General features: G+C 41.4%; 1 protein-coding gene across 1 annotated transcript; it reads left to right on the top strand.

Annotated features, from left to right (window-relative positions):
* Positions 1-1,260: 1,260 nt before the first annotated feature.
* Positions 1,261-20,681, top strand: adcy9 (adenylate cyclase 9). Its single transcript, XM_060859029.1, has 11 exons — positions 1,261-2,316; positions 2,410-4,808; positions 12,534-12,688; positions 12,831-12,938; positions 14,052-14,287; positions 14,895-14,997; positions 15,517-15,725; positions 16,465-16,624; positions 17,208-17,356; positions 17,568-17,594; positions 17,828-20,681. Exons 2-11 carry the CDS (start codon positions 2,981-2,983, stop codon positions 19,128-19,130), a joined length of 4,278 nt encoding a protein of 1,425 aa, XP_060715012.1. The 5' UTR covers positions 1,261-2,316; positions 2,410-2,980; the 3' UTR covers positions 19,131-20,681.
* Positions 20,682-21,882: the final 1,201 nt, after the last annotated feature.

The raw sequence follows: 21,882 nt of genomic DNA, 5'->3' as shown, positions 1-21,882 counted from the left end.
ATCAAAAAGATCAAGTGTCCTGGCTTAAATATATTTAAGGTAAATGACATATTTTTGTCAGTTTAATTTGTTCTCAAATTCTAGGACCCAGGTCAATTGTTGGGGGGTGGGGTGGCAGAAGCCACACCTGATTCCAACTGTTTAATCAGTTGTTCTTGGCTTTTAGTAGACTCTGGTGTTTCTTCTGCTTGGTTGGATTGAAAACCTGCACCCACACCGGCCCTAAGATCGGACACCGCTGGTTTAGGCCTTGGGTCTGCATGTGTTTCCTCCTCCATGACAGAAGACTTGATGGGTTACTTTCAGTTGTAGCTGTGTATGTGCATGTGTGATACCTTATGACAAACTGGGGTCCCATCTAAGGTGGGTTCCCAGGCTCTGGATCCACCACAATGATAATGAGCTACAATAATAACCTCAAATGTAAAATAACAGTGGCCTGGAAGAACTATTTTGGATCCTTAAAGCATGCTTGAAAAAGACTGGAAGATTTATGAACATTATTTTGGAGACGTGTCCCTAAAGAACCTTTTAGTGCATGGTTATGTAATCACGTTTCTGGTTGTGGAAATTAGCATTCCTCTGGTTGCCGCCATTTGATGTCTGACGTGACGTGAAGTGACGTGACGTAACAGGACGTGAGCGCCCCCTGCTGGAAGGTTTTTGCATGACGTCCCTGCTTGCTTTAATGTAGTCTAGTCTGAGCTAGTAAGTGATCTTTTTTTTTGTTGTTGTTGCTTTCTTTAAAAAAAAAAAAAAAAAAAAAATCTATAATTAGTTAGGTCCCTACTACAGCTGTGGGTGTGACCGGGGTGATTGGTTTGTCAGTTGAATCTGGCAACCTGACAAAAAAATAAATAAATAAATAATATATATATATATATATATATATATATATATATATATATATATATATATATATACACACACACACACTCCGCCCTCCTCCTCTAAAATAAGTAGTGCACTCGACTTCCACACCATGTCTATTATAGACACTTATTTTCAGTTATTACAATTTTCTTTTCTCTCCGGACCCTAAGGGCGATGTCGTGTTCATTTCTGACGTAGTTAATGGACGAGAAGACACCACAAACGCCGACGCCGTGTAAGACTCCCTCAACAGGGAGGAAGAAACCCCTGAGCGAGCAGAAGAGGAGTCCCAGGTTGCCAGATTGGCTTCAGATCCCCGAGTTATTCGAGCTAATTTGAACACGCGAGAGAATTACTACACCAGCCCTCATTATGAAAGCCTATACTGTTATCGCTGAAACGATTTTTAGTTAAAATTATGGAACAAAGGAGCTGATAGAGAGTTTAGAGAGTTGCTTAGTATCTGGCAACCCTGATGAAGACGCAGTAGCAGCTCTGTGTTGTCTGGCATTCATGAGCATGCCAACGAAAAAAACCCCGGACTTGCCCAGCAGCTGAAGGAGCATATGAGGGTTTACAAACAGAGCCTTATATGCACGAATATGTCACGTATCTTGATGGCATTCTGCAAAGGAAGAAACGCGGTTATGAAGAACGATACTGGTTTGATTTTATGCTTTTTTTTGGTGCCGCGTTGAAGTGAAACTACGGGCCTGAGGAAAACTTTCCATCCTACAGCGCGGACACGTTATTATTGAACATGGCTTTGACGTCTGGCTTCGTCATGTTTTTTCTTCACTCAAAAAAAAGTCTAACGGGCTTAAATTCGAGCGAGGCTCGTTAACCGAGAAGAGCAGAGGGCGGAAAGACAACGCTGTTGCATTAGTTAGGAGCGTAAAAATAAGTTTGTCGGTGTGTTTGGGTCGGTGTCGTGTAGGCTAACGCGCTTCAGTTTACCTCAGTATTTTTGTCGCGTGCCAGATGTGCGCGAGACCGCGATTAGCCTACATGCTAAACCAACTGTCGTTTTTTTCTCTTTAAACCGTCGTCTGACTTATTATTATTATTTTTTTAATAACACGTCGGTTTTGTTGAATTTTTTATTTTCTTTGTCTTCCAGTCCAGTTTAAGAGAGGGTCTTGAGGATTATTATTATTATTATTATTTTTTTATTTATTTATTTGTTTTTGGGTTTTTTTTAGAAAGCGGGAATATTAACGGCTGATACACGGAGTGTGAGTTCAGGAAAGGACGCGGCTCCTGGGTGGGAAACAAGGCCCCTCTGCCTTCAACCCCAACAGCTATGGCTAAAACAGTCTCAGCCTTGGATACCAGAGAAACAGGCAGTCAGAAATGCCTCCATGTTCAGCTTGTGCTCGGCATTTTACTGCGCTGTTCTGTTTAAAACCCCCCCGTCACCACGGAGACGTGATACGTGATCAGGTCGGCTAACGTTTCTTTAATAAACTTAAAGGGAAAAAAAACATTTATACGATTCTACTTAGATATTCTGTCCAAAATCCGTTTTTCTTCCAGCAATGCAACAAATTACAACCTATTTTATATCCAAACTGGGATAAACGTTAAATATGAGAAAGGACATGAATTTTACGGCGTTTCACACGGAAAGTGGAACGTGAAATTCCGATATACGTTGACCGGAATACACTGACAACCGGATTAAATAAGAAAGGACACGTATGGACATTTTGATCGTATGGATTTAACACACGGACGATGTGTTTTGATGCGAAGGCCAGAGTGGATTCACGGCGCTCGAGCTTTGCGGAGGAAAAGTGCACGCGAAGTGTCTCAGCGCCACCGAGCCTGATGGGATCCGAGTGCTGACGTCATCCACGCTTGGATAATGGACTGCTCAAGAGTCTGAGACGGTCCATCACACACACACACACACACACACGAGACAGAGAGAGAACGAGCACGAGCACGGAAAGACGTCTGTGCTCTCTGGCTGAATTTGCTCAGATAATTTTGGATCTGTTTTCCTTTTCATCGTCATTAGAGCCCCTTTCCCACCCACCTTCTCTTTCGTTTTTTCTTTTTTTTTTGGATTATGTGACAGCATTGTCAGCGAGCACTTGTTGTCATGGCATCCCCACAACAGCAGCATCAGCAGCAGCGGTCAGTGAAAAATACAGAGGTTAGTTGTGACAGCGGAGGAGGAGGTGTGAATGTCCACATTAGCAACGCTCACTTGCAGAAGCGGGTTTCCGTGGAACAAGAGCCTTCGAGCTGGGGCGAAAGCATTAGCGAGCAGGGCCCGACAGGAAGTGCCAAGCCCTCCAAATACAGCATCTCGTCCAGCTGCAGCTCGGGTGAGTCTGGGATACGCAGGACGGTGATGAGCAGCCTGCGTGGCCAACGGACGGTTCCGCAGCTCTTTGAGAGGTCAGCGGCGCAGTGCTGGGACCCCAAGTTTGACTCCGCAACACTAGAGGAGGCTTGCAGGGAGCGGTGCTTCCCACAAACGCAGCGACGCTTCCGATATGTGCTTTTTTACTTGGCCATAGTTGCACTGCTCTGGGGCTTGTACTTTGGAGTCAACGGTTCCAGATGCGAGGCTGCTAGCTTCTTGCTTCCAACAGCAACCTTCTTCATCCTGTGTCTCCTCCTCTTCCTGTTCACCTTCTCACGGCCCTACACGTGGCTCTATAACCAGGCCTCCCTGCTTCTCATTGTCATCACCATTTGTATCACTCTGGCACCGCAAATGCAGGCTTCTGGTTTCGCTCACTTTGAGTGGCAGAGAGGAGACAATCGGACGCTACCTGAGCATTCTCGGGTAGCTCCATGTATCTCTCCTGTAGGGACATTTTCTCTGTGCATGGAAGTGCTGCTGTTGCTCTACAGCATGCTCCATCTGCGCCTTTATGCCTCAGTGCTACTAGGGCTCCTGTACTCTGTACTCTTTGAGATGCTTGGGTGGCTACACCTGGCCCAGGTGGATAGTCAAGACATGGGAAAGTGGTCTGACGGTGAAGCTCAGAGGTCGAGCAGAGAGGCGTCATTGCTGTGGTTAGCACCTGGAAAAGTACTTCTTCACCTGTGTGCTCATGCAATTGGCATACATCTATTCATCATGTCAGAGGTGCGTTCACGGAGCACCTTCCTGAAAGTGGGACAGGCTATCATGCATGGGAAGGAGCTGGAGGTGGAGAAGGCACTGAAGGAGCGCATGATCCACTCTGTCATGCCAAGCCGGGTGGCCGATGAGCTGCTGAAGCAGGGTGATGAGGAAAGCGAGAGCTCCGGCAAACGATACAGTGCCGGGACTTGCTCGGCCTCGGTGTCTGGTGCCGGTGCCTCGTCCTCCAGCCCCAAGAGTAACAAGCGCAAGAAGACTTCAATCCCGCGTGGCCAGATCATCTTCCGGCCCTTCAACATGAAGCGTATGGAGCCTGTTAGTATCCTTTTCGCTGACATTGTGGGCTTCACGAAGATGAGTGCAAACAAATCTGCGCCTGCCCTGGTGGGTTTGCTGAACGATCTGTTTGGTCGTTTTGACCGGCTTTGTGAGCTGACTTGCTGCGAGAAGATCAGCACGCTGGGAGACTGCTATTACTGTGTGGCAGGATGCCCTGAGCCACGCGAGGACCATGCCTACTGCTGTGTGGAGATGGGACTCGGTATGATCCAGGCCATTGAACAATTTTGCCAGGAGACGACAGAGACGGTGGACATGCGTGTAGGGGTGCACACGGGCACCGTTCTCTGTGGCATCCTGGGAATGAAGCGCTTTAAATTTGATGTCTGGTCCAATGATGTTAACCTGGCTAACCTCATGGAGCAGCTTGGTGTGGCTGGAAAGGTTCACCTGTCCGAGGTTACGGCAAGGTTTCTCGACGACCGCTACGAGAGAGAGGATGGCAGAGTGACGGAACGTGCCGGACAGAGCGTCACCGATCAAATGAAAGGTAATGCGTGCTTGTAATTACCGTGAATGATGCGTGTTAGATTTTTTTAAGCTTGTTGAAACGAAGGGGTGTGTTTTTGTTTAATTAAATTTCAGCTTGCTTTGCTTATCAACTATTTAATCAGTTATTGTAAACACATAAATGGCACAAACATTTTTAGTGATTAAACATCTGAGTTTTCTTAACAAGTAGGTATCGGGTGACAAAAGATTGGACACTATCTTTCATGTTTGTTAGGGCTTGCCCTTTTTTTCTGTCTGATCAACAAACCTGGACAGCTTTGGCAGCTCGCCTTGCATCCGTGCCCTCTATGTTTGCATAGTTTGTTACGATTAGGCTGAGCATATTTGTATGTGATAGCAGCTGATAAAAAGGGAACCTAGACTCACTTTCACCTGGGAGTTTACATTGCTGAAGCTCGCCCCATCCACGGTTGGTTTTAAGGCCACGTTGAGCTAAATTTGACTTTGGCTAAGCTAGGACTACGATGAATAGGGTTAATGATGTGTGTAAACAGCTCTATTGTTAGTTGTGATCGCATCGTGCAGTGTGTCAGTCTGTACTCCCGTTTGGCTTTCTTAGTGTCATCAGCTGCTATATAAAGAGCAGAGGACATTTTGGTTTGATTTAAAGTCAATGAAACTAACTTAAATAGCATGAGAATGTGTGTGCTGATAAAATAGAACTATACCTTTTTTCTTGCTTGCTCGCTTACTATGAACTAACTTTACAGATCTCTCTTCCTCATGTCACTCGGGTCAGCACAGTGGATTATGCAATAAGAATTTATGGCGGTGATCAACCAGCAGTTTTCACAGCACAATTTTCAAACCTTAACTCGTGTCCTTTGGTTCAGTGCATGCTCAGATTACACCAGGGCGACTGGAGCGATTCGGCACATGTTGAGAATCAGGCAGTGTGTGTGTTTGTGTGTGGCATGAGGCGATCAGTACTTCGCCCGGCTGTTTCCCCTCAGTGATGACTCACCACTCCATCTCCCAGCGCGATGGCTTGAAGCTGTTCCCTCTTAGGGACGAACAGAACTTTGGGACGCCATTTAAGGGGAAATTTTGGACACTGTTCGCACCAGTACTTTATTTTTCTGATAAATTGTTTAGTTATATATTAAACTCCAAATAGTATTTATTTGCAATAGAGTGACTTGATGCACTGCAATATTACTGACGTTCCATTGTTTTAAGAAAGTGGCACAGTTTTCACCCTCTATGTTTAAAGTGATGTAAACACAAAGGCCCGGATTTACTAAAGATTTGTGTGTGCAAAGCATGTGCAAAACGTAATCACCTGGACATCAGAATTCCTTCCTGTTTTCTTTTAGAAGACATCCTGGAAAAGTTTATCTTGCAGATGAATACTCCTTTGCATATTGTTGAATTCACTTAATTTGCATTTTACATCAAATATACCTGCAGTGCTCGTAGTTTCTTATTACAGATGCAAATTAGTGCTTGTCATTACAGATCTCCGTAAATCAGCACTGAAGCGAAGGCGCTACTAGTGTTTACTCCATAAAATTGTATATTGGGTAATAAATGGATTTGACATCCAAATATGTTAATTAAATAGTAAACGCTGTATTGTATTTAAAGTTGTCCTTTAATCGTGCATTACAGGTACAGGTACATTATATAATCATAAAACACAATAGTTCATTTGGCACAGAACTGGTTTATTATCAGTTTCCCAATACTGTACCTGCATATCGTGCTTTTAAAGGTGCCGAACTGACCATGTTAAAGGTGTAAAAAGCTGTTTATAGGAATGAACCTGTTTTTCTGATGTTCTACAACTACTAAACCCTAATGTAGGATGTTTCAATAAATAGCTAAATAAAACCCTGCCTTTGCCCTCCCCCTGACCCTGAGCTTCAGGAAAATTATATACATGCTGTTTTTTGTCATTCAAAAAAGACACCACTATATGGGATAGACAGTAGAATTTGGATGCTTCTTAATGCTGGTTTTGTCAGAACATTTACAGGTTGAGAGGTTGACAACCTCAGTCAGATTCTGACCCAGACTGTATTGTGTGTGTGTGTGGGGGCACTCCACTTTCCTACAAATGGCCTTCAGCATGCTGCCAGCCCGCTCTATTCACACAACTGGCTCACTCTGGAGGGTGTGAACGGTGGACATTATACACACACACAGTGTGGCTGCTTGTAACCCAGTTGTGAGGTGGATTATGTCACCGTCTGCCTCTCTGCTGCGAGGCTATTTCTGGCGCTTTCCTCGGACACTACTTAAAAAGAATGTGTGTGGAAGGAACGACAGCTGTGTGTGTGTGTGTGTGTGTGTGTGGTATAGTTGATCAGTAGGACACCTGTAGGAACAGCAATGTGTAACTTTCTTAAAACATAAAAGTGAAGTATTCAGATTTCCTTGGCCAGTCGTCTTTACAATATTCACACAGCTATAGCTACTTTTACATTTTCTTGTTTGGTTTGCTAAACATTTTGATATAAGCATGACAAACATTCAAGTGCGTTGGAATATTGTTTTCTCTGCATCACACAGAGCAGATTACTCGGATTTGCAGTTAGGAACTAATCTCATCAACGCTTGTTTCCTTCCTGCCTGTTTTGCTGTAACTCGCCTCTGCTGCTGCGTTAATATTCTGTCTGCTCCCAAGTGCGTCTCGCCATCACAGATGAGTACGCACTGAGACTTACTGCTTATACACATACAGACAAGCATACACACAGGGCAGTGAACAGTCATTCATCTGTGTTTCGATGACAAAGCCATGATGAAGCCAGCAGCAGTGGGAACTGCAGTATAAGCGTTCAAAACGATGATTATGAATAAATATGCATGCTGCTTTTGTGTAAAGGGTAGAAATAATCAACTAAACCATTGCAGAAATTGATCATATAAATGAACAGTAAGGAGGAGTGAAGGAGGTTTGGCCTCTGTATCCGCCATTTCCTCCAAAGGGGGTGTGGTTTCTGTAGATGTCAGTGAATGGGGCGTGGCCTCTCTCAAACATTAAATGTGTTTTTCATTCGTTAGGTCACATGTTTTCCCCGCTAAAATGGAACCCATGTCCTGTATATTTAAATGTTTTTCTTTCACACACGCATGTAAACAAAACTGCTGTTATTTATCTGATTATTTGACTCACCCTGAATGGGTACAGGGATATGACAAAAAGCAGAGAAACTCCTTTTTGCAGTGTCAGTAAAGTGGTGGACATTTTGATATTTTTCTAAAGTGTGGGTGTGCTTTCTGCACAAGGAAATGCACGCACTTTCTCTCCATCTCAGTTACAGTGCACATAATCACTCCAGGGTGTTTCTGCAGATAAGGAGCCACCCTTCCCTAGACACACACTCACACATGCGCGCGCGCACACACACACACACACACACGCACAAATGACAGACAGCAGCTTCTCAATTCGCAGTCAGCTCACTAATTTGCAATTTGTGTCCTTGCAAAATACATATGACCCATCCTATTGATGATGGAATTGATGCCTCAGAAAGTGAAAGACAAGGATTATGATAGTGAAAAGTCTGGCTTCTTCTTAATCACAGAAGCTCCTGCAAAAATGGTTATTATTCTCTGATACATTCTCCTCACTGACTGACTGCACAGTACATGTTTCTGTAATTAATTATATTCAGATCAGATAGTACAGTATAAAACCTCATGCTTGTGTGCTTCTAAAATTAGCCTTCATCGTGAATGGTGTGCAGTGTAGCGTGAAAGAGCTCTCCAGAGGTCAGTGCAGTTCCAAAGTGCCATGAGTTTGTGTTTCAAAGTTCATCAGGGTTTGAAAATTTTTCAAATCAATGGAGGTCGCGATGGCGGAAAAAACATTGATTGTTGCAAATTCCACTAAAATGATTCATTTTTTTCTCCACATTTATAGTATGGTACATAGTCCTCAGTAAACACATGCAGAAAGTTGTGTTGGAAGTATTTTTTAATGAATGCACAGTGTTTAAATATATGGAAATTCTTAGACAATTTGTTTCTGTTCTATGAGCTATTCTAGTAATCATGACTGATATGAAGTGCAAGAACTCCTTCACATGCTTGGGAATCCACCTGATGGCAGGTGTGTGTGGAGGGCAGGTGGGAGTGTAAACAGGAGATAGATGTTGGGGACTGGGGATTTATATTTTCTTTTATTTAAGATTTTTATTTAGACCATGATGTAACAACATACAAGTTATTAACTTTAATCTGGCTCATGATTAGAGAGCACGACACTGCATTGGACTGGTTTGTCTGATAAAAGAGTATGTGTGCATGTTTGCACACACCATGCTGCTATTTTAGTCTGTCTTGTCATAACTAATAACTAACAGAGCCAGGGCAGGGCTAAATTAAGCACCATAAAGGTGTGCGATGTGTTGTGTAAATACCGAAGTCCGCTGGTGTGGAACATGACCTCCGATACACTCGTACACACGTGTGCCCTGATGGTTCTCCATAGTTGCCGCCCTATAGTGCATTGTAATCCACACATACAACCATGTATACTATAACACTGGGTTCAAGAGTCCACCGCTGACTTATGGAACGGTCAGCAGGGTTTAATTTAATTCACCAATTCCAACCTTCTATTGTTTCTTTAGTTACAGCTAACCTTTAAGTTTCTGTATAGAACATCTTTATTTACATAAGATGTATGTCATTTAAAAAAAAAAGGTAATTTATGATGTGCTTTTTTTCTGTGCAAACGATGCACGATTGGCCGTCAGGGTGTTTTTGCGTTAATGAAGACATACAGTATAGAAGACGTGATCGTTATTAAGTTATATTCCCTCCGTTTAGTTTCCTCCTTTCTCAGGAATGAGAGCACGGTTCCATCTTTTGTTTTCTATCCGTCATCTCCGATGCGTTCAAGTTCACCTCGATTAACCTTTCTTTTTTACCTGTTTAGACTTGATTACCTCTAGCTCTGTTGCAAGCAAATTGAACAGCCGGTGTGCTTCGAGATAAATCCGCCAAATTTTAAGGATGACTTACTTTTACTTGCAGTATCTTGAGGTATGAAGAAGTGACAGCAACGTTAACCACTGTGTTAGTGTTTTGTTACATTCTCCACTGAAGTTCTGCAGGTTTTGCGGCTGTGATATCAAGGGCTAGAAGTTATCACTAGAAGTCACACTTCCTACTTGTGAAAGACTTCAGAACACACACAGAGGGAAATGACTGTAAAGTAAAAGTGAACATAGCAGATTTTTTAATACTAATGCAATTCATTTTTACAAAGCATTTATATGTACCTTTTATGAGTTATATTTCTGACATTTTTCCGCATTAGTAGGATCGACACAATGGGAGTAGGATCGCACAGGAATCACCAACTGTGCATAAACACCATTACACAGGCAATTGTTGATGTAACAAAACAAGTTTAATGGTGTGTATTGGTAGTCTGTGTTTGTTAGACACAAAGCATTTAAGAAACAAATAACAGTATTATAACTATCTTAATTTATTACAGCTGAAACATTCTTTAAAAAGTGCTAAATTTATTAAAAAGCGTCAGATTAAATATTGTGGAACTGAAAGGCATAAATGCATGAACAGTTCGCACCTTGTCTATTTTGTGCGTGCTTGTGGCCTGTGTGTGTTCACAATGATTAATAAAGTTGTTAATGTTATCTGTGAGTGAATGCTCAGGTATTTGGCCTCTTCCTTGTGTGAATCTCACTTAAACGTCCTTGGACACTGTACAGACTTTGGCCACGTTTATTTCAACACACACACTTGCACAGTGACCTTCAGTCTTATGGCTTACCAGGAGTATTGTCATGCATGTTAATAAAATACATAAAGCAACAATATGAGGTGGAATTTTCTGATCTATCTCTCTTTCTCTCTTTATATCTTTCTGTGTTTGTGTATACGTGTAAGTGGGCGCACCAAGAAATCCTTTATACTCAGCATTCATATTTGTACCGACACATACACAGGAAATTGGTTTTGATGGTAATATTTCAGGGCTGTTGAATTTTCAAAACTGATCCGAGGTTTATATTAATGGCCTTTTTTCCGCTTCATCACAAACCCACGTTGTTGATTACTTTTCTAGAGCAGCATGCTAAGTCTTATTTTGTCTGTGGTTTATTATGCGGGTTGCAGCTATATTTTCCTGTTGCTACCCACATGTAATGTAAAACCACTTGGCGAACAGTACATCCTTGTGATGCATAGCAAAGAGCTTTGTGTTTGTAATTTTCTTTAATTTGTGTAAACTTTATATGCAGCGGGTTACTTTTCTAAGAGTGTTTATTACACAGTGTTTGTCTTGCTTCTCTCCTGACTGTTCGTTCATGGTTCATTGTAATCCTGAACACAGCACTATCAGACTGTACAAGCAAAATATCAGAGAAGGAATGATGGACAGAGAGCAGCAGAAGGACAGAATGGGAGGACAAACAGTTCAGAAGGAGGGGAGAACTTTCTCTGGCTCATCATCGGCTCCTCCGGCTCATCACCGTGCCCTAATATGGAGGCGTCAGGAAAATCCAGGGAGGGCTAGCAGCATAGGCGGAAAGGAAGCCGGAGAAGAGAGAGAGAGAGAGAAAGATGATTAAATGAAACCAGAGAGGAAGTTCAAAAGGACAAAGAAATCATGCATGAGTGCTGAGTGTTTGATTAGCATCTTATCAGATTAGCACCTTATCTGGTTCTTTTCTTTCTTTTTCACCACACCTCATCCTTTCTCTTTTTTGGATTGTGCCTCTTTGACTCTCTCTCTGTTTCTTACAGCCTTCATCTTTTTCCAGTTGTGCCTTTCTCACTCTCTGTCTTTCTCTGGTACCCACACATACACACACACACACACACACACAGACAATTACACATGAGAGTGCACACACACACACACTCACTCACTTAAACACACTGTCAGCCTCATGTGAGATACATTTTCTCTCTCTCTTTCACTGAAGTCTCTGTCCCAGTAGCCCCCAAACCCCCCTCCCCCCTTTTAGTGTGTTGGCAGACTGAATGGAAACACGATGATTAGTTGGGAGAAGAGCAGAACTAAAAGATAGACAGTAGCCCTTTGCCGTTTATACACACATATGTGGTAATCGAGGCATCATGCGCACAAAGCATTAATCCTTTCCAGAGAAGTGAAAAGCTGCAACATGCCAACCACAAGACAAAGCTACTACAGGTCAAGGGGTCATGTGACAGGAAATGGTGCATGCTCAGTCAAGAGGGGCTAGATGTATATGTTTAAGCAGTAGTCAAATTCTTTGACAGCCAATGTAGGCCTGATTTCCTACTTTTTAGGGTTCCTGGGGAATTCAGGGGAAAGAAGCTCTTTGTGTGTGATGCTCAGCTATGGATAAGTATGGTGTAACGAGCAGATTGACACTCAACGTGATTGAGGAAATCACACACACAGCCATCCAGCGGGTGTGTAGGACACAAATATATCCCTCTTTGGGTGTGTTCACCTTGTTATGGGGGTGTGTGAAGACAATCTCACCATGGATAGGGGTGTGGTATGTGTATGTAAAATGTTTGCCAGGCTCATTTGGATGTCTTTGTGATGACAAAGGTTGTAACATTAGGATGAGTAAATAGCTTTGTATCTCAGAATAGATGAAATTCATGAGTCATATGACCACGGTTTGCTCATTGACTAAACAACAAATAAAAAATGTACAAAATATAACAATATATTAAGCGATGTTAAAAGTTGTTGTCTGTGCATGTTTGCATGCAGGCTTAAAGACATATCTAATCTCTGGGAAGAAGATGGGTTCACAATGCGGCTGTTCTCAGAACAGTCTGGGACGAGACTACACTGAAACTCCAAGACCCTCCCCCCACACACACACTTCTGAACTCTCACACACTGCTATGGCTGACCACAGCAAGGTAGGTCTTAATCAGATACATGCAAAATCGCACACACCCGTGTCTACTCCGATCCACACCCACACACATCTCCATGTCACATGTATAAATAGCCATTTACAGGCCTCTAATTCTCGGTTTCTCTTATGATCTCTCTCTTTAGACTCCCTTCGTGTCATGTACCGTAGTAGTGGAGAGTGCTGGGAATTTACTGACTGATGAGACAACTCAAAATGGCTGCCAGGATGAATACAAAGCCAACAGCAGCAAGGTGAACACCTCAACATAAAGCAATAAACAACATCATCTAACCATTTAGTGATGAAGCCCTCATGTCCCCTCAAGCCCCCAGTCCACACGTATTTCTTTTTTTTGTTGCCTCAATAGACCGCATTTCCTAGTGACTGAATTAATTGATTGTTCTACTCAGCCCAAACGTAATCTGAATTGATTGTCTAGTAAAATCAACTCGAGCACCTGCATAAGCCAACTGTGAATATGAGAGCATGTGTAAATATTGACTTATCGTTTGATGCGTGTCTTTTTCTGTTGTTCTTTTGATGATGTCACTCGGGATAATCCACACGACAGTGGCTGATGAAAACACACAATGCTGAATTTCCGGTTCTGTTTTTCTTCTTTTGATGCTCTCGATATTTACAGAATCTTTGAATGAAAGTGTCTACAGGGTGCTGCAGCTCACTAACAATCAGATCAAGTAATTTGATATAAGCAGGAAATTAACTTGTGACCTTACTGACAGATTTGCTGGCTGCTGTGCTGTTGTCCAAACACCTGGTGTCCAGTGAATATTAGCTAAGAACCATGATTTCAGCTCATTTTAGTCCAGTCTAAGGTTTTAATTTTTTTATATATATATATATATATATATATGTATGTATGTATGTGTGTGTGTGTGTGTGTGTGTGTGTGTGTGTGTGTGTGTGTGTGTGTGTGTGTGTGTGTGTGTGTATATATATATATATGTGTGTATATATATATATATATATATATATATATATATATATATATATATATATATATATATAATAAAACACACACATTGTGATCACTCAAAGATGCAACAGACAGCTGCATAACTGTTTTTTTTTTCCAAATGCTTTATGTAATGCGATTGTTCGTACTGTTCTGCCATTTACACACACACATTTACATTGGTTGCTATAGTAACAATGCTGGTATATGGAACCTGAATAGCGTATAGCAGCTGAAATTAATATTACAACAGTGATCGTGACCCGCATGATTATAGTACTATGACCGCATACACAAAATGACACGAGACATTTAACCAATACAGTTAGTTAGTAAATGTAATTTAGGTGAATTTAGGCAACTAAATAGGATCCTCTGTCCTGCTCAGTTCCCAAAAGCAGTGAACGGACTTCTCAGCCCGCTGTGCGAGGAGGCTGTCCGAGCGAGCCAGGCATCCCTTTGTGAGATGCTCCAGAAAGAGAGGAGTCTTGGGACGGGGTCAACAGGAGGAGCTGGGACCGGAGGGGGTGGAGCCATGGACCACTCAGCTTTAATTCCGCTCCGCAGCAAAGGGTTCAGAGAGAAGAGCGACGTGCACTTTGTGGAAGTCATTAAGGAGGACAGGTGAGAAGAGGGACATATGGGAAGTCAAACTCCATTCAGACATGGAGTGATTTTAGCACTGACATTCACTTTACTGTTAAGTCGGCAGGAGGCATTCCTACTATTGGTTGCCATAGCAAAAATCTTTTATCAGTGGGTGTCACAATTAGCCTTCCACATTTTGCAACATGTCATTTTTCTTGTTGTTAAAAGGAAACATTCTGGAGGGAGAGCATCTAATATACAATATCAAAGTAAAATTCAGCAGTGTATATATATATATATATATATATATATATATATATATATATATATATATATATATATATATATATATATATATATATGCATAATAATATGAGAGAGGGATTATTACAGTCTCCACACACTCCAGTCTCCACACCCACTGGAAATCACTGTACCAAGTCATTTCATATTTGCAGAAAGTTCAACTTTCCTCAGCTTTGTCCTGTCGCTGGATTCACCTTCTGTCATATCACCAGAAGTCTCTCCTTGAAATTTAATGGTCTCTGGTTGTTTTGATGCTGCGATTCGCTGTATGTGGTTTTTTTTTTTGTGTGTGTAACTTGTTTTTTTCCTTCTTCTCTGCTCTTTCTTCCTCTCTCAGCTTGATGAAGGATTATTTCTTTAAGCCGCCAATCAACAAACTGAGTCTGAACTTCCTAGAGAAATCCTTGGAGTCTGCCTATCGTAAAAACTACCAGCAGGAGGTACACACACACACACACACTTACATTTGCTTTTCTTTGGTGTATGCCTTGTTGTTTGCAATGGTTCATTATTATGTAACAGTACACCATATTGAAATGCACAACAGTTTGTAGTGTATAATTGCTCAAGTGCTGCACTTTAGTAGATGCACATTAATTCACTAAGATCAAAAATGGTCTGTGACGGACTGAATCCCACCTTCTGCAGCACACCGGCACTGTAGGTGTGTCTAAAACCACAGCCTATTTCCTATATAGGTCACTTAAGGATCAACAGAAATGCTTCCTTACCGTTATTCCAGTGCAGATGTGTACCAAACCACACACTTTACTATACATGTTATAAACACATTCATAAATTCCCTTTTGTGACTGTATGCCCTTATGTGGCTGTGTCCTCGTGGATTGTGAAGTATTAATTTCCCATAACAATTTCTGTAGACCCATTCACACACACTGTGCTTTATGTGATGTGCAAGTCAACTGGCAGTATGTAGAGTCAGTCTCTCTCTTTCTCAGGTGATAAGCCACACCCCTGTACAGACGTTTGCCAGTCCAGTGTTTAGCTCTCTGCTGGACGTGTTACTGTCATGTGCTGTCTTCTTCGCCCTCACTCTCGCCTGCTTCCTGTACTCGATGGTTACCATGGAGATGCCTCTTGCCACCACGATTGGCCTGGCGGTGACCGCTGCTGTGCTCGAGCTTGGTTCTCTCATTTTGTCCATTCGGTGAGTCAACAACAGAGCAGCGAGTTAAAATTCACAAAATATACATCAACTCTAAATATTTTCATTGTCTAACAGTTATTGCAAACGACATTCTATGTATGTATTTTTTTACCTTTCTGACAATCTGAGGCTTTTGTTATTTTTCTGCCTAATACTACACATCCAAGCTTAGCCTGAAGGGATTTCTTTCATTGACGTCTTTGCCGAAACCTACTTTTATCGTATTATCAGAAAAAGCAACTATAAATTCTTAGATTTTTATCCAAATCTAGTTTGCTTACTTGCAAATGCTTCAGTGCAAGTAGCATGGTAATGTTGTTGTGCTGTGATTTAAATTGTAAATACGAGTAGGTGTACCTAACAAGTTTCTAAACAAACATTGAGCATTTTACATGTGAGTCTGAAGGAAAGCAACATTCATCCTTTTTAGGTTATGTACAGTATGCACCTCTAAATGCATTAATGATAGTGGTATACAGCTCTACTTCGTGGAACCAATGCCTTTTGTATTGGGTCTGAAAATGTGTATGCAATGCATTATGTTGTTCTTATTAGTACAGAGGTCATGTCTCCTTCAATCAGACTGACCATATCAGAAGCTTGTACCTTCTCCTCTGAAAGTTTAAGACTTTAAAAAAGGAGCACTGTGCCAAGGGAAATCATTATCAAACACCAGTGCACCAATGTGAATTAGTGAATTTTTCACACCACTAATTAAGCCTCACTTTCATCTCCACAGTATGACCTTTTACCTGGACAATGTTTTAAGCTGTACTCAGTCACTTCTGAAGCTTGTGTCAGGCTGGGTGCCCCGTCATGTGGTCGGTGCTGTACTGGTGTCACTTCCTGCCATCTCAGTTTTCTCACACTTGGCCTGTAGCCTCCACCTGCCCATTCAGGTAAGAGAAAATGAGAGGCAATGAGGTATTAATAATAGTAATTTTTTAATTATAGTTTAATTCACCTTATAGTTAAAGTGTATAATTGCTAGTTATTAATCACTGTGGTAGTTTTCTTTGAGACCTTTTAATAGGATTTTTGAAAGTTTCCCAGCACTTTCTAACAGTCTGAGATAAATTTAAGCTTTTTGACACCAAAAAGTCTCAGGAGTGCTCCATTTACACCCTATTTCTTTTTTCTTTTAAATTTAACACTATTGACTTTAGTGTAACCCCCGACTGATGATCTATACAATCTATAAAATTTCAAAAGTCAACCAGGACACTGTGCATGAATTTTAAAGCTAATTCTAAGTTCAAAGTTTAGCTGTTTGTGGCACAGACTGTTAAAGAATAATTCAAAAATATTTTTTGATGATGCATAAGAAAATAATCACAGTACAGTAATGTAAAGTAGCAATTTCTATTGAATGTGACACTTTCTGATGGATAGAAATGAACAGGACTTGTAGGCTTGCTCCATGAAGGTCTCATGCATTAATTGATTATTTATATTTCTTGTGGCTTTCTCTTGTTGTGGTAGGTAACGATGTTCCTGTGCAGTGCCATCATCATTTCCATTATCCAATACTGCAATTTCTGCCAGCTGAGTTTCTGGATGCGCTCGGTTCTGGCCACTGCCACTGGAGTGTCTCTGCTAGCTGTACTCTACAGTGCTCTCAACAGGCCAATGTAAGAAACCACACAACTTTTAGTTTTTTTCTGGTCTATGCCAGAGGTATACTTTAGCTCGGGTTTAAACCAACCCCATGCTTAACAATGGCAATAGATTAGTGTTTTCAAGGGGGGTTAAAGTTTCCTATGTGCATGCATTCTCAAGGTTGAGCTTGAAATAGCAATATGCTAGTCCTGCATTTACTGATGGTAACGTCTTGTCTTCCAGCACCAGCATTGGCTTTCCAGTTACAGGGTAAGTGTTATACGCTTTCTACAAGATACTGGTGTCTCTGATGTAGTGCACACCAATTTTGGCTCCATTTGGAAGATAGCCTACAACTTTATGCATGCTAATTAGCTTCACATACCAAAATATGAACTTGGGCTGATGGTTTTCATTATTAAAGTAGTACAGTTTAGATATCCTGCAATCATATGAAAGACTAAGTCTGAGTCCCCTTGTTTGTTTTCCAACCACCCATACAGGAACTTGAGTAACAACAGTTTTGACACGAGTTGGACAAGTAAATTGAATCCTACAGCTCTAGAACTCTTGGTTCCAGAGGCGCTCTTGTCGTTCTTCCTCCTGCTTCTCCTTGTGTGGTTCCTCAATCGTGAGTTTGAAGTCAGTTACCGCCTGCACTACCATGGCAACGTTGAGGCTGACAAGCACCGCATAAAGATCCAGAACATGCGCGACCAGGCCGACTGGCTGCTGCGCAACATCATCCCCATCCACGTGGCCGAACAGCTGAAAGTAACACAGAGCTACTCCAAGGACCACGATAACGTTGGTGTGATCTTTGCAAGCATTGTGAATTTCAGTGAGTTCTATGAGGAGAGCTTTGAGGGTGGTAAAGAGTGTTACCGTGTGCTGAACGAGCTCATCGGTGACTTTGATGAGTTGCTGCGTAAACAGGCATTCTCCAGCGTGGAGAAGATCAAGACCATCGGTGCGACCTACATGGCAGCGTCCGGGCTTAATGGACGGCAGTGTCGCAATCAGATGCATCCACACGCTCACCTACGTGCCCTTTTTGAATTTGCGCTGGAGATGATGCGCGTAGTGGATGACTTCAACAAAAACATGCTCGGCTTCCAGTTCAAGCTGCGCATTGGCTTTAATCATGGAGCGTTGACTGCCGGCGTCATTGGCACCACCAAGCTGCTATACGACATTTGGGGCGACACAGTGAACATTGCCAGCCGAATGGACAGTACTGGTGTTGAGTGCCGAATTCAGGTGAGTGAAGAGAGCCATGCCGTGCTTAGTGCAATGGAGTACACCTTTGATTACCGTGGCACAGTTAATGTCAAAGGGAAGGGGCAGATGAGGACCTATCTGTACCCCAAACTTAACGAGAGCGGGCCCAAACAATCCTCAGAGCCCATGAGCAAGGAAGAGAATACCAACAAATTGCCCAACAAGGCACTCATCATTGCACCCAATTCAACACCCACATCATCATCTGTGGCCAATCACAGTTGTTCCTCTTCTTTCCTTGGTGCCTGTCATAACAGCTGCGGGGTGTCACAGGGACCTAGTGTAGGCCCGTCTAAATTGTCTGAAGAATGGCACAAAGACACTTTCAGAGACCATTTGCTCACAGGCAAGTCTTCGGAGAGTTCTCCTCCTGCACCAACATTTGGTGGCACACAGCCACCATCAATAGCACATATTAGCACTCCGCTAGCCAGACGAGATACACCTTTACAAGTTGAGGAAGAGGTGGAGGAAGAAGAAGAGGCAAATGAATGCTCAAGGCTCCGAGTGGGAGAGAGGCTTTAATCTGCCCCTGACGCTGCTGATCTTCACTGTCTATCTGCCTCATTTCTTTGTTTTTTGGGGCATGAGGGTATATATTTCACTGAGGTTCACCTCCTGAGGTGCCTTAATAATCAACATTAGATGTAAGAGACCAAGCTGTATGAGCTTCTGCTTAAAGAACTCTATAACATAAAGGTTATAGTGAGGAAGGTTTTTATAGGGGGCGATTCTGTGTGGATCACAGTCTGGCACAAAATGAAAGACAAGAAAAAGTTTAGCGGCGGGTTTTTACGTTTCAGAGGTTCTTATTCTTTCAGTGGCGTGCTTTTTTTTGTTTGTTAAAGTGCCTTTGGTAAAGATAAATACGCGCACATGATCAGATGCCGTGAACAAATAAGAGATGATGGAACAATGCTAGCATGCCGTTTTTAAAGACTTTAAATGACAACGGACAATTCTGTGGTTTTTCGATTTATTTTCCTAATACAGTTTTGTTAATATATTTCAGTTATTTTTTTGCTGTTTCTTAATTTCAGAATATTGACATGTGAGCTTAAGGATAAAAAAGTGCCAGTGGCCAGAAAATAAGCAAAAGTGTTGAATCATAGATCAGGGGAATTTTATTAGGTTAGATCGTTGCTCTTTCTTTTACAAAAGGTTGTATGGAGTGTAAAATTTCAAACTCTTATTTTTTTGTTGCTAGGAGCAAGTCAGCACAGCTGTTGAACCAAGATTTGCAGAATGCACATGAAACAAATTTTAGGTGTTGAGGTTACTGTCTTCTGTCTAATAATAATCATAGGGATGCTGATGGATAGAGTTTGTGGGTTACAGCTCTGTTCATAGGGCCTGTGCTAGTGTTGAGATAATAGTAAGGGAATATAAGTATCGCACAATGCAACAGTACCTGAAATGCAGCCAAACGTTTTCTAAATGGTATATGCTGATGAAAATTTAAATATTCCTATCACACTTTGCAATAATATTACCATACTGTTTTTCAGTTCACTACAAAAAAACAGGAGCACCAGTTCCATTTTTTTTAAACGTTAAAAATCAAATTTTGTCACGTATACCGATCACAGAATATACATTAATTAAGCAGCTGAGCATATTAAGCTGAGTAAATCCGGAGCGGTCCAGCTGTTTCACATTGATATGAAGAGATTTCAATTAAAATATTCCAATTAAAATTGGTCAAGTTTTCAAAAGATGTTAGGAAAATCACTGGGCCTCATTTGTCATTTTTTTTGTGTAAACTTGTTTGTAAATATTTTTGTAGGCCAAACCGAACAAAATGAACATTAAAAAGCCGAATAAAAAGGGTGAAAGTATGCATCTTAAATATGGCGGTGCACTGACTGCCGTAGACACACACTAACCCCTCCTTATATATATATATATATATATATATATATGGTGGCATTACTTTTGCCCTAATTGCGTACATTTTTGTTGGGTGCAAAAAATTTTCGAACATTGTATGATCCTGCAAATGATTTACAAATTAATTTGCTTGTTTTCAGTTTTATAAGTGAGGGAGTTATCGTTGATTTATTGGTGCGATTTTTTTTTTTTTTTTTTTTTTTTTTTTTTTTTTTTTTTTTTTACATGGCTAAATGAAACCGTATTTTGGCACCTGCATACTTTTGTATCTCATTCACACAATGGAGTATAGACATATTTATGTTATTACCATTTCAGTGACTTCTCCAAGTTTCGGTGGAGTTTCCCATAGCCTTACACTTTACACTGTGCAGTGCTTTGCAGCAATACAGTAAAAACCTTGAATTCATGACATTTCAGCCCAACAGCACAAAATATCATTTAAGAGAATACAGTTAAGGAATCATAAGGGATTTTTTTTTAACAGTGAAGCATTTAGCCCAGTTATTACTGTGAATGATTTGTATTTGTTCTCAGAAGAATTTTCTATCGATTGTTTTTGTTAATCTTTCTGAAGTAGGTCAAAAGCATTCTCTGAAACACTTCAGATGATGACAAAACACTTTGTCGGATATAGGACATGTGCTGTATGAGTGGGATTGATTTCTTGGATTGTGCCAGTAGCGTTTGGTGTCCGCGCTCTCCCGTGGCCTTGGGTGCAACCTTTCTGCTGTATCTGTGTGTTTCCAGTCGTGCCATGTTATTAAACGTTGCTCTCTTTAGTGGAGTCAAATTTTTTTTTTTCCTGTAGTGCCTTTTGTTTTTCTTTTCCTTTTTTCCCATCAGAGTGTGAGAAAGCACTGCTATTCTCTTCAAGTCTCGCTTTTTTTCAAAACATATCTTGCTGTAGTCTTTCTGCCTCCCAAACATCCCCGCAATCTACGAGGGAATTTTAATGGCATTACATTTCAATCATGTAGCAGATTAAGAGCTGAGGAAGTCATGTATGTGTATTGAACAAGAATCTTGTCCAAGCTTGAGAAGTTGAAAGTTGAAGGACTTGCTCGAGGGCTAAATGTGCAACTGTTCGTTGCTTGTAAACCACAGAAGGGTTCTGCTATAAATCTGCTAGTCTGGAAACGGGAACGTCTCCCGACAACCAAGTCGCTAACCATGATTTGAAAATTGTGAAAAATGTGACACATGCACAGGGACACCGAAGATTATTTGTAGATTATTCATTTAAATTACGAATAAAACACAATGCGTATATGTGATGCGATTTACAATTTAGTTCCTGTTCACACTTGTTAGAGTAGCTGTAAACACGTTCCATGACTTTCTTGTGTGAAAGGAAATGCTTTACCTCTTACAAAGTGCTGACACT

The sequence above is a fragment of the Tachysurus vachellii genome, chromosome 23 (assembly GCF_030014155.1).
Source record: "Tachysurus vachellii isolate PV-2020 chromosome 23, HZAU_Pvac_v1, whole genome shotgun sequence".
Classification (NCBI taxonomy): domain Eukaryota; kingdom Metazoa; phylum Chordata; class Actinopteri; order Siluriformes; family Bagridae; genus Tachysurus; species Tachysurus vachellii.
This window is presented reverse-complemented; position numbering and strand designations above follow the sequence as displayed.